At 42.1% G+C, this 13,129-nt stretch overlaps 1 protein-coding gene across 4 annotated transcripts in view; it reads right to left on the bottom strand.

Annotated features, from left to right (window-relative positions):
• Positions 1-13,129, bottom strand: part of HOOK3 (hook microtubule tethering protein 3) — an 88,254-nt gene that overhangs the window by 33,201 nt on the left and 41,924 nt on the right. For all 4 annotated transcript variants that reach the window (XM_027529887.1, XM_027529885.1, XM_027529886.1 and 1 more), the window contains 5 exons: positions 10,496-10,659; positions 7,249-7,389; positions 5,613-5,814; positions 2,203-2,313; positions 1,067-1,154 (listed from right to left, as the gene is read on the bottom strand). In XM_027529887.1, coding sequence (XP_027385688.1) covers positions 1,067-1,154; positions 2,203-2,313; positions 5,613-5,814; positions 7,249-7,389; positions 10,496-10,659 — 706 coding nt within the window. The remainder of the gene's footprint in view (positions 1-1,066; positions 1,155-2,202; positions 2,314-5,612; positions 5,815-7,248; positions 7,390-10,495; positions 10,660-13,129) is intronic.

Raw genomic sequence — 13,129 nt, 5'->3', positions numbered from 1 at the left:
AAAAAAAAAAAACTGAGCTAGGGTTTGATAAGCTGGTTCAGAAATAGGTGAAGAGGATAAGGAAAGACAGTGGTGACGAGAACACAGCTGAAATGCAGGTATGCAGGCTGGGTGACCTGGGAAAGAAGGCCATCAGCATGGTCATTAGAGGCCACAGAGGGGGCTGAAGGAGGATGGAGCGAATGAACAGGTTTGGCAGAAAGAGGGCGCAGGGAAAAGGAGGCTGCAGTCAGAGGAAAAGAGACAGTCTAGTTTCAGGCAACAGGAAAGCCAGGGGCTGGAAATACGAGTGGGAGTGAGCAGATGGTGAAGTGTACGAGCACCCAGCCAGGCTCACGTGCTCCCCAAGAGGTGGAAGGTAAATTCTCAGCTAAGTGCTGCTCCTTTCCTGTGAGGAGGAAAAGGTTTCTACTTTGGACGTTAAGTTCCCAAGTAGTGGGTGTTAGTGAACTGCTACCCACCTCACTTCTCAGCTGAAAGAAAGATCACTGATTTAGAAAGTCTGATATACTTTTAAAGAGGTCACTAGAAACTTTTCAGGTTTATTATTAACACAAATGATTTAACAAATGATTTATGCTTTTGATTTAATAAAACCCAAACATTTGAATGCATTCCCAGGTGGCACTAGTGGTAAAGAAACTGCTTGCCAATGTAGGAGACACAAGAGATGAGGCTGCAATCCCTGCGTTGGGAATATGGCAACCTACTCCAATATTCTCGCCTGGAAAATGTCACGGACAGAGGAGCCTGGTGGGCTACAGTCCACAGGGCTGCAAAGAGTCGGACGTGACTAAGTGACATATATATGTATATATATATATATATATAATATATAAACATTTGAATATAAAATTAAAAAGTAGGTAAATAAATTTGGTCTCATAACTATCGTCTATTTTCCATAAAATCTGGGTAACAGTTCAAAATCTGTATCAATCTCATGCCCTCTTCTCCAACTTTAAGTTCTTGTTTTTTTGGTGCAATCATCTTAAAATGAATCCTAACATTTTTCCTGATACTACCTAAACAAATAGTCTTGCTTGGGCTTCTGAAACATTGTTACCTTGAGTTGTGAGCTGTCCTTCCTGAGCCTGAACACAGCGAAGCTCTTCAATGGTTTCCTTCAGAGAATCCCTTTCCGATCTCAACCTCTGGAGGGACATTAAGAACAAGGGAGGTCAGCTTCAACCTTCATGAATTTACTCATTAGTGGTCTCTGCCTTACCTGACAGAATGATAAACAGTGCGGAACATGAACATGTTACAGTTTTTAATCTTTTACAGAACAATCACAGAAGGAAAAGATTAGGTTTTTTCCAGTTTAACCACACTGAATACAGTCCATGGGCAAGGCAGTATTTTATCTAGTGAACCGTAAGAAACAAAACTATCCATTCTCAACAATGAGTATCTTATTACGTAAATAAAATTCAGTATTTTATCTAGTTAACCGTAAGAAACAAAACCACTCCATTCTTAACAATGAGTATCTTATTACGGAAATAAAATTCAGTATTTTATCTAGTGAACCGTAAGAAACAAAACTACTCCATTCTTAACAATGAGTATCTTATTACGTAAATAAAATTCTTTTCATGAAACATAAAAATCACACAACAAAGACAGTTCATGAATTATGACAAAGTAAAAATACTTTTAGAAGCTTCAAAATATGCTGAACAACAAAAAGAATTGTGTCCTCTGTAGTAAACATATAGAAAACAGAAAAGCTACATAAATTTATAGCAAATCACAAGTAAGATGATGGAAAAGAAGCATCAGTGGTACAAATGTTAAATATACAGAAAATAAATTAGAATGAACAGTCTCTCAATCTTTTATTTTAGATCTATTTCTGAAACACAAATATGAATCTTCCTTAATTTAAAAATCAACAGGTGCAGGGAGGTCGAATCCGATGCTCTCTGACAACTCAGAAGGGTGGGAGGCGGGAGAGTGGTTCAAGAGGGAGGGGACATGCGTGTACCTATGGCTGATTCATGTTGACAGATGGCAGAAACTGACACAATACTGTAAAGCAATTAGCTGCCAATTAAAAATAATTTGAAAAATCAATAGGATCTCTAAACTTTAAATTTATAAACAGAACAAGAAATTAACGTACCCAAAATAAGAATTAAATATCATTTTCTTAATTTTGACACTGATCAAAACCAAAATGCCAATATACATACTCACATCCTTTTCTTTTTGAAGACTGTCAACTTTTTCTTTTAGCCGCTTATATTCAAAATCTAATTTATCGGCTTTCTTCGATTCTTCAGATAATCTATTTTGCAGTTCTACTACCTGGTATAGAAAGGTATCATTAATTTTTATAATTTGACACATTAGAAATTATCAAATTTCTTCTACAGATCTATGAAGATTATCTTCCCCACAGATACTAAAAAAAATAGGTAAGTTACAGAAGCCTGACTCAGTGGAGAGAACCTAGGTACAGAAATCTGCCTGGATACTGTGGGTTCTAAAACCAGACCATCTGGAAGAACAAATGCTCAAACCTAGAAAAACCTACAGGACTTTCGTTTCCTGTAACACAGGTAACTGGGCAGTCTGGAAGTCCTTTCAGCATGAAGCAAAAGAAATACTAAGGGGGAAAAACGTCCGATGGCATTGATAAGCTTGTAAGAAAGCCTGGGAGGTCAGTTCAGTTCAGTTCAGTCGCTCAGTCGTGTCCGACTCTTTGCGACCCCATGAATCGCAGCATCCCAGGCCTCCCTGTCCATCACCATCTCCCGGAGTTCACTCAAACTCATGTCCATCGAGTCAGTGATGCCATCCAGCCATCTCATCCTCTGTCGTCCCCTTCTCTCCTGCCCCCAATCCCTCTCAGCATCAGTCTTTTCCAGTGAGTCAACTCTTCACATGAGGTGGCCAATGTACTGGAGTTTCAGCTTTAGCATCATTCCTTCCAAAGAAATCCCAGGGCTGATCTCCTTCAGAATGGACTGGTTGGATCTCCTCGCAGTCCAAGGGACTCTCAAGAGTCTTCTCCAACACTACAGCTCAAAAGCATCAATTCTTCGGCTCTCAGCCTTCTTCATAGTCCAACTCTCACATCCATACATGACCACAGGAAAAACCATAGCCTGGAAGGTCATCAGGGGCTAAAACTAGAGTGGAGGTTTGTGAGGAAGCTACGGGCACTGTGAGATGCCACCGGAAGTGCCAGGGGCCCAGGCCTTTAACATATTGGGAGGCAGGTGGTGGCTGTTAAACCATCTTGGATTCTGAAAGGTAGTGAGTCAGTAAATAGGTAGGTTAGGGAAAAAATCCATCAGCTGGCAAAGTCAGTAAGGAAACTTGCCTGCCTTAAAGTGAGTGTTCTGGGTTTTATAAAGTGTAACTTGAAAATGTGTAACCATAGCCTGTGGATAGATGGATTTGTGTTAGAATTTTTGCCATATGTCTTGTCTGGCAAACCCTAAACCAAGCAATTAATTTAAGTCACCCTGGTTGGTAACACAGTGGTAAATTTGGCATACGAAACACACGTATTGCCTGGAAGAACACAGCCTCAACCAGGTCCCCAGTACTCTCAAAGCTAAAGATGAGAGCAAAACCCCAAATCACGAAAGTGTTAAAGAAATAAACCACTAAGAACAACAGCAGAAAAACATGAACAGTACGAACAAAAGCAAAATAGAAGCATAAGCCCTCCAAGCAAGTTAAACTGGGGTTATACTTAAAGAAAAGAAAGAAACCTCAATTATAAAAGGAATAAAATACCACTAAATATGATCACGTAGACGTGAATAGCCACCAAAAGAGAAGTTGCAGAAAGAGAAGTATTACAACGAAAAATAAAATAACATTAAGCTCCAGATCAGAAACTAGTTCATGGGGTCGCAGAATTGGAGACAACTTAGTGACTGAACAACAAGATCAGAAACAGAGAGAATGAGTATAATATTTCTATATTCTATAGCACAATTTCACCATAATAATTATAGGTGTAGAATTCTTTTTTATTTATTCAGTTTGTAATTCACGGTTAATACTAAATCTGATGTCTTTCATTAATTCTGAAAAACACTCAGCCATTCTTTCCTTCAAATAATGTCCCTCTATAATTCTGTTCTTCTCTCTGGAACTCTGATAAAATCATTTCTTATTTTAATTTAATACCCTTTAATCACATTCATAGCTTCTTTGGACTACATTTAACTTTCAGTAATCCTTTCAACTTAGTTGTATGCTGAAAATTTTCATAATGAAATGTGGAAAAATGTATTCACCAAAAAACCCCACCAGCCATACATGGTGTACAGGGCTGTTCTAGTAAAACGTCTCTGTTACATTAAGTGAATATAACTTTGATGCCAAAATCAGAAGACAAGGAAAGCACGAGATAGAAAACTGAGTAAACTAATTGTAGAGGTAAAATATTCCAAGTAAAATAAACCAAGTGAATCTAACAACGTGAAACAACAAATAAACCTGCTACGACTGAACTGAGCTTATCTCAGGAAGGCAAGGATGGTCAAGCATAGGGATCTATCGATACAGTTCATCAGATTAACAGGAAGGAGAAGCAGCACAGGCATCTCTCAAAGGTGTAGCTGATTAAATTCAACATCCGCTTATGAAAAACACTCATGAAATTAGGAATACAACGAAATTTTGTTACTCTTAAGAAAAGGTGGCTACCGAAACCAAAAGCAATCCTTATAATATACTGGTAAAACATTTAAAGTACTGCATAAAAAATCAACAACAAGAAATGGTTGTCTATTATTATTGCTTCTGTTCAAGACTATAGTAAAGGTCAGGCATGCTGACTAAGAAGGAAAAAAAGGATATGCTGTAAAAAGAAACAAATAAAAAGATTTTTATTTGTGTAAAATATGACTTCTGACAAGAAAACTAATAGACGTCGTTAGAAGTCATATGGGGGACTTCCATGCTGGTCCAGGGATTAAGACCCTGCCCTCCAGCGCAGGGGATTCAGGTGCCATCCCTGGTCAGGGGGCTAAGATCCCACATGCCTTATGGCCCAAAAGTCAAAGCATAAAAGAGAAGCAATATAAAAACAAATTTAATAAAGACCTCAAAAATGGTCCCCCCTCCCAAAAGTAGTAATACGGGAATTGGACAAGATTGTAAAATCAGCATATAGGCCTTCCCTGGTGGTCCAATGTTTAAGAATCTGCTTGCCAATGCAGGGCACGTGGGTTCAAGTCTTGGTCTGGGAAGCTCCCATATGCTGCAGGGCAACTAAGCCCGTGCGCCACAACCACTGAGCCCAGGTGCCACAGTTACTGAAGCCCGTGCTCCTAGAGCCCAGGCTCTGCAGCAAGAGAGGCCGCTGCAAGGATACACCTGAGCGAACCTCAATAAAGAGGATTCCCCGACTGCTGCAACCAGAGGCAGTCTGAGCACAGCAGCCAAGACTCAGTGCAATACATTAAGACGTAACAGAAGTATCTGCTGTAGGGACCAATCGATAACCTCTGGATAAGAACCAAGTTTCAGAGGTGAAAAACCAAACACCGTGGAAACAAGTCAGTGGACTCTGATGAGCCAGTGTGACTCTGGGGAATTCAGCTGCAAACAACGTCAAGAAACCAGGCCAACCTTCTTACCTGTCTCTTATACGTCTCGAGTTGACTCCGAGCCGCGTTGGCTTTTCGCAGCTCCTCCTCTAGACTGACTGTGTTCTGCATATACATAGTATTCTTTTCTTCTAAGAGCTTAACTTGCCGCCTCAAATCACCTAGATCTTCTAGCTTCTTCTTATATGATTCTACTTGGCCTTCTAGTTTAGAAACTTTATCAGAAGAATGTCTAGAACGAGATGGGAAACCAGGAATCACAAACACACCCACAGTTGTAAAGCTGCTGTAGACAGGGATAAACCAAGAAGATCGCCAGGAAGTAACATGTTCTAATGAAATGATGAGACCAAAGGTCGAGTCCAGCTTAGTTTTTTGGGCAGGTTCAAAAGTATGACCAAAGTGACAGCAAAATTTGTAATGAAGAACATTACATAAAATTTAAGGAATGCACGCAGGAGCAGGTAGTCACAGAGTTCCATGCAGCACAAAAGCAAAATATACTGTACAGTGTCCAAATAATTTGGCAACTGGATGTTATTAGTGACCAGAGGAACAGCTGTTTCAGAGGAGCAGTTGCGGGGGGGGCGGTGGCGAACTCTAGTGGGTTAAGGAGAGAATGTAAATCTGACCCCGTGTAATCTAAATCTGTTCTGGAGAGAAGCAGAGAGTAATACTTCTCTCACTGTTTCTAAGAAGAGAGGAACCGAAACATACAAATAGATGCTTGGCAGGGGCGGGGGGGGGGGGGGGGGGTGGCCGGAGATTCAAATGGGAAGAGAAGTGATAACTGATGTGGCACCGGCCCCTGCAGAGCCAAGAAGGGCTCAGACCAGAGCACCAGGAGTCAGCAGTGGACAGGGCACCAGTCTGCATGCAGGCAGCAGAGGCCAAACACGGTGGGGATGCAGGAGACAGCACGCAGCGGGTCCACGGGTCATGACCCCGTCCCTCGGTGCAGGGGGCAACGTCATGCACCGAGACTGCAGCTCAGGAGTGGGGGGGCGGACGGAGAGGTGAGAAGAGTCAGGAAAACTCAGAGCAGCGACAAGCTAGGTGGGGACAGAGCCATCCACGGATGGGCAGCAGAACGGGGGGCACATGGGGGGAGCCCAGAGGAGGGCGAGGATCATCAGTCTGCAGGAGGACAAAAATGACATCACTATGTGATTTTCTCTATTCGTTCTCAGCATTTAAAGAGCCAAAGGGTAAGATACAGATGGTTGGAATGATCCGACGGAGGACAGGTTAAACAGGCAGAACAGTGGAGAACCGAAGCAGCAGGGAGCGAGGGGCCCGGTGAGAGCGCAGCTGAGTCCAGCAAGGAAATGAGCCTCGTAGGGGAGATAGGATCTGAGCAAGTGGACAACGGATCAGCTGGACGACACAGAATGACAACCCAGGAGCAGCAGAGAGAAACCTCACAGCTACGCAAGCATGAAGTGCTGGTCAGAGATTAACTCCTACTTAACCAACATTTATATGCAGCACTTACTGCCAGATACTGTTCCGAGTGCCTAGAAACATAGGCTCACTCAGTTCCACGTGTCAGCCTGAGTGGGCGTGTGTACTATTCCCGCTTTACAAGATGAGAAATGGTTCCATGGAGGTGAACCCCGGGGGCCTGGCAGGTCTGAGATCCCACAGGGATGGGGGGCTGGGTTACCTAAGAACATCTATTTCATCCTTCAGAGACTGAGCATCGTCTGCCAGAGTGGTCAGCTCATCGTTCTGCTGCCGAAGTTCAGAGATCTCCTTCTCCAGCTCTTCACAGCGTATTCGATAGTCATCTTTGGCTGCTTCAAGCCTGTCATCAAAACGAAACAGACCCAGAAAGCTCTACTGTCTAATAATTCTTCTTAGAACAGCAAAAGTAAGTTAAAAACAATGACAATACGTTCTTCTTGAACTTGTCTCCCACTTTTGTGACCATATGCCGTATTTCCAAGTTTTAACTATCCTGGAAACAGATTCTGCCGTTCTAAGACTTGAAGAAAGACAACAACCGCCATTCTCTACTCAGAAAGGTAGACACCAAATGCTATTTTTCAAAATATATCAGCTATTAAGTTTTATTTTTAATTAGGAAATGAACATACTCCCTTTAGAAATGTAAAAAAATGCAGAAAAACAAAGAAGATAAAAATCATGCATTACTCTAGGCAGGTACTTCCTGTTAACATTTATGGAGTGTAACTTCCAGCCTGACTTCTTTTCATGGATCTTTTCACCTCTCAAATATGGATAATATGGTTCCTAATTTATTTTAATCTCTTGCTGCTTTTTTGGCCGTACCTCACGGCTTGTGGGACTGAACTCAGCCCCTCTGCCATAAAAGCGCAGAGTCCTAACCACTGGGCTGCTGGGGAATTCCATGTACGAATCTGTTTTGCTTAACACATACACCTTTCCTTTGGATTTACAGGATTCTCTCTCAAGTCACAAATGTTTATCACTGGTTATTTTAATTTTGTTTATGTATTTAAAGCATAAGACTCCTAGTTTTTATCCAATTCAACTAATGAATCTCACCCTTCATAGTTTTTGCTTCTAATGCACAATTAGAATTTTTTTCTTCTAATTCGTTATTTTCTGTTAGTATTTATAGGGTTTCATTTTTTTAACATTAAAGTTTTCAATTTCTCTGGAAACCATTTGGGTATATGATACAGAGCAGGAATCTAACTTTTCCTATCAAAACACCTACCAATCATTCCCAAACTATTTAACAAATAACCTTTCCCTATTGGATTAGAAAATGCCACTTTTATCATATTATAAATTTTTATATATACTTGGACTGGTTTATGGATCATTTGTGTCACTGGTGTCTGTATTTTGTTGCACAGGTACCAAGCTGTTTCCATTAGGGTAAGCATTACAATTTTTTCTTCTTCTTCATTTATATACTTATGAGCAGAATTTTCCCGGTGGTACTAGTTACTGCTAGAAAGACCTGGGACATAAGCAAAGGTGAACATAACCCTCTCTCTCTTAAATGTTTATTGGTTCTAAGGACTTCTCAGTTCTCTCTTCTATTTTCTGGGTGGACACACATTATCTATAAACAATGATCATTTATTTTTTGTCTTTCCAGTATTTTAATCTCATTTCTTTTTCTTATTTCATTTTCTAGAAAAGTAACAACAGCTAAATCTTATATAGCTTCTATGTGCCAGGCAATATTCTTAAAGTACTTTACATATATTAATTCATTTAATGCTCACAAAAATTCTAGAGGGTAGACAAAACTATTAGACCATCTTAGAGAAATGGAGGTATGCCGAAGGTTATACAGCTAGCAAGGGGCAAAGCCAGGATTTTTAGAGTGTCAAGAAAAAAGTCAAATAATATTAACAGATTAATACTCATCTTCATCTTATATTCTTAACTTTACTGATAATTTCATGTACCAAGCTTATTGTTTATTCTTCCTTTTCCTTTAACTTATGGAGGAGGCATAATACATTTATCTACTGTAATAGAATTAATAGTTATTATAACAGATTTAATAATATTTCTGGGATAAAGCTTATTTTTACTATAGCACTGGATTGAGTTTGCTACTCTTCTTTTCAGATTTGTTTAAAGAATACTGATAAATGAGATGTTAGCCATTTTAAAATAATAGTAATAAACCCATTATGTTAATACAATATATTGTTTATGAAACACAACTACTTTCTAAAAATGGTGAGAAGAGTGGCAATGTTTTTTACATTCTGTGATTCAAATCACTGGTTTACTCGAAGACAGCTGGGTTCTCCTGTTTCTACATGCGTCTGATGTGAGGGTTTTTTGGCTGAGGTTCATGAAGGAAATCCAGTCTAACAGATATGCAGCTGGAAGAGAGGGCCTGAAGACTCTCCGAAAGGGTCCTCAGATTACAGTCTAAACTGCGGCTGCAGACCAGAAGCAATGGACTATTTGCCTTAGGTTTCGGGGAAGACTAAGAAACTGCACTTTTTTCTGGTCAAGGCAAACAAAACAAAACAAAACATCACATCACTGGAGAAAAATAAAGACTGGTAGATACGTAACCGTATCAAGTTAGTGGATAAGTAACGATACTTAATTTCACCCACACTTTTAACACTGAAAATCTACGGCTAGGTAATAAATGGGTCATGATACATTTTCTAGAAAATCGTTAACACAGTATTTTTATCATCCTGCCAGGTCCTTAGACTTTGCGCTTTGTTCTGACTTGCAGGACACCAGATTTTCCTTTTATCACCCGACTGCTAGTGGGCCCTCTTCCTTTGTGGCCCTTTCCTCCTCGAGAAGATGTGTTAGAGGACGACTCCCTTACATCGGCTTGCCCTTTAACTACATCTGTCTCTATAAACGTCACCCCTGGCCTTTCTCTTATGCCCTTAAACTGTGCGCTGGAAGGCACAATCTTTAAATTCCATGCCTGGTTAAAAAAATTTTTTGGGGGGGGGGGGCATCTGGCCCTTTAAGAAGATACACTTAATTTGAAATCCTATCCCTGCAGTTTGTGATCTAATTTCCTTTTTTTGTTTTAAATTTGATTTCCAATTTTGAGTGAGCTTAATCTTTCCAGTGACCATTCCTACTCACCCTCAGGCCCCTTTGCTAGTTCTTCCTGATGTTTTTCTCAGTCTGACTTTAGTTGTCTCCAAGCACCTGGTGGGGTGGGGGTGGGATCTGCTCCTTCCCTTCGTCCACAGTCACGGTTCGACTGGGGCGTTCTGTCTGCAAGTCAGGTTGAGGGCGAGAACTTTCCTAGACGTGTGCTCATTTCACAGTGTGTGGGAAGACTTTTGGGAAGTGGCTAATCACAGAGCCACCTTGGTCTGCAGCTACCCGGAAGCCCTAACACTATATTCTTAACTGCAAAAGACATTACCAGATTTTAAAGGATTAGAGCTGAGTGAGGGGTCCTTTACCTGAATGTTTCTTCCTGGAGCTGCTCTAACTGAGTCTGGAGCTGCAGATGCCTCCTTCCTGCTGGACTGTTAGGATCTTCTATAGAATCTGATTGATTAAGTCTTTCCATTAATACCTGATTCTCGACCAACAGACTGCTTTTCTCCTCCTGCAGTGCTGCGACCTGTTAGAATGTAGAAAGACAGGGGTTGTTTTCTCCAATTACGCTGGAATCTGCATTAATCACTTGTAAATCACCATTATGAATTGTGTGTGTGTGTGTTAGTTGCTCAGTTGTCTCCAACTCTTTGTGACTCTGCAGACTGTAGCCTACCAGGATCCTCTGTTCATGGAATTCTCTAGGCAAGAATACTGAAGGGGGTGGCCATTCCCTACTCCAGAGGATCTTCCCGACCTACACTGCAGGCAGATTCTTTACCATCTGAGACGCCAGGGAAGCCATTATGAATTAAAGCCTGTTTTTAAAAAGTACAAGTAATGTCCACTTAAAACATTTATATTATTTAGGAATATTGTATAGACAGACCAGTATGTAAAAGCAAGCAATAATTCATTTTTAAAATTTCCTATTTGAAAAGACAATTCACCAAAGAAGACATGTAAAAGGCTTCACAGGTGGCTCAGTGGTGCAAGAGATGCAGGTTCGATCCCTGGGTCAGGAAGATCCCCTGGAGTAGGAAATGGCAACCTACTCCAGTATTCCTCCCGGGAAAATTCCATGGACAGAAGACCTGCTGTGCTACGTACATGTGGCCGCAAAGAGTAGGGCAAGACTGGGTGAGAAAGCAGATACACACCCAACGGCAACCAAGTAGACAAAAGAGACACTCACGATTACTCACCAAGGAAAAGCAAGTTGAGACCATAATGTTATATCCATACACTCACTCCCACTAGGAAGCCGAACATTAGAGACTGGCTTCGCCAAACGCTGGCGAAGATGCACACAAGTGGGATTTGACACACCGGTGAGAATGTGTGCTGTTCTGAACGCTGTGAACACCTGGTTTGCATTTTCCTAAAAAATTAATCATGGAACCACCGCATGACGCAGACAGTTTACTCTTAGGTATTTATTCACCACAGAGAAACAAGATATATGTTCACACGGAGATGCAGAATGTTTACAGCAGCTTCGTTTGTGATAGCTTCCCTGGTGGCTCAGATGGTAAAGAATCTGCCTGCAATGCAGGAGACCCAGGTTCAGTGCCTGGGTCGGAAAGATCCCTTGGAGAAGGCAATGGCAACCCCTCCAGTTTTCTTGTCTGGAAAATCCCATGGACAGAGGAGCCTGGCGAGCTACAGTCCATGGGGTCGCAAAGAGTCGGACAGGATTGAGTGACTAACACAAACACAGAAAAACAAATATTTATCAACAGGTGAATAGCTAAATAACAGCACATCTATTCAACAGAAAACTGTTTGACAACAAAAGAATTAACTATTGATACCAACAATATCAATGAATCTCAAAAAAAAAAAAAGAAGCCAGGCAGAAAGAGAGTACAGTGTGTCTGACTCCTTTTACATGTGATTCTAGAAGATACAAGCGAATCCACAGAGACAGGAAGCAGTGCCGGGACTGGAAGACGACAGAGAACCCCGTTACCCTGACTGTGGTGATGCCAACAGGCATCAGAATTGTACACTTCAAAAGTGGGCAGTTTACCTTAGGCCAACTACATCTCAAGAACCTGGAAAAGCAGAAGCCACCTCCACTTCCAATTCTCCATCTCTGCCCCTATTTCCTCTTGAACCTGTTCCAGCAGGGCTCCTGCCCCACCACCCCCAGCACCAGCGGAGCTCTGCTTCCTGCGGCTCCCAGAACACCTCCCTCTCCTGGTCCTCTCCATGGCCCTGCCTTGGGGCACCCATGGCTTTTCCTTCCTAAATACACTGATGTCTTTCAGTAGCTGGGCTGTAAACACCACTTATTCACTGAGAGCTCGAATGTTTCTATTTCCAGCCTGGGATCCCAAACTGGGATCCTGTCCACGAAGCGTCTGACTTTAACCTGTGCAGGTGGGACTCTCACCTGCACCCCGGCCAGCCTGCCCGCCGTCTCCCCATCTCAGCAGTGCTAACTCTGTCCTTCCACTTGCTCAGTCAGGATCCGTCACAGCTCATCCTCACATCCACATCCACTCTTTCAGCAAACATCAGCGGCTCTGCCTTCAAACAGATTGCCGCCACTTCTTACCACCCCTCAATTCTGATTTAAGCCAACCTAAATTTTCGCCTGATTGTTCCAAAGGTGTCTGAATCAGTCTCCATGAGTTGGCCCTCCCCCTTGGTCTAGTCTCCACCGAGGAGCCATCAAAACCCACGAAAATAAAACTTGTATCACAGGATGACTCTGCTCACAAGCCTGCAATGGCTTCCCCTTTACTGAGCCTTTCCCAAGGCCTGTCTGGCCTCTGTGGACGGTTCCTCTCTCCAGCTCCACTCCGGTGCGCTGATCTGGACGCTCCTCCGGGGAAGACTGGGAGACCAGCTCCTCCGCGTTCTTAGGATCTCTTACAAACTCGCTGCCTCCGCTGGTAGGCTTTGCTGACAACCCATCAGAACAAATTCCTCCCACCCTGCTCCCCCGAGTCTCCCTCTCTCTAGAACCCTTATCAGCACACGACAGA

Source organism: Bos indicus x Bos taurus, chromosome 27 (genome assembly GCF_003369695.1).
Source record: "Bos indicus x Bos taurus breed Angus x Brahman F1 hybrid chromosome 27, Bos_hybrid_MaternalHap_v2.0, whole genome shotgun sequence".
NCBI classification, from domain to species: domain Eukaryota; kingdom Metazoa; phylum Chordata; class Mammalia; order Artiodactyla; family Bovidae; genus Bos; species Bos indicus x Bos taurus.
Note: the sequence above shows the minus strand (reverse complement) of the source record. Positions and strands in the feature narration are given on the sequence as shown.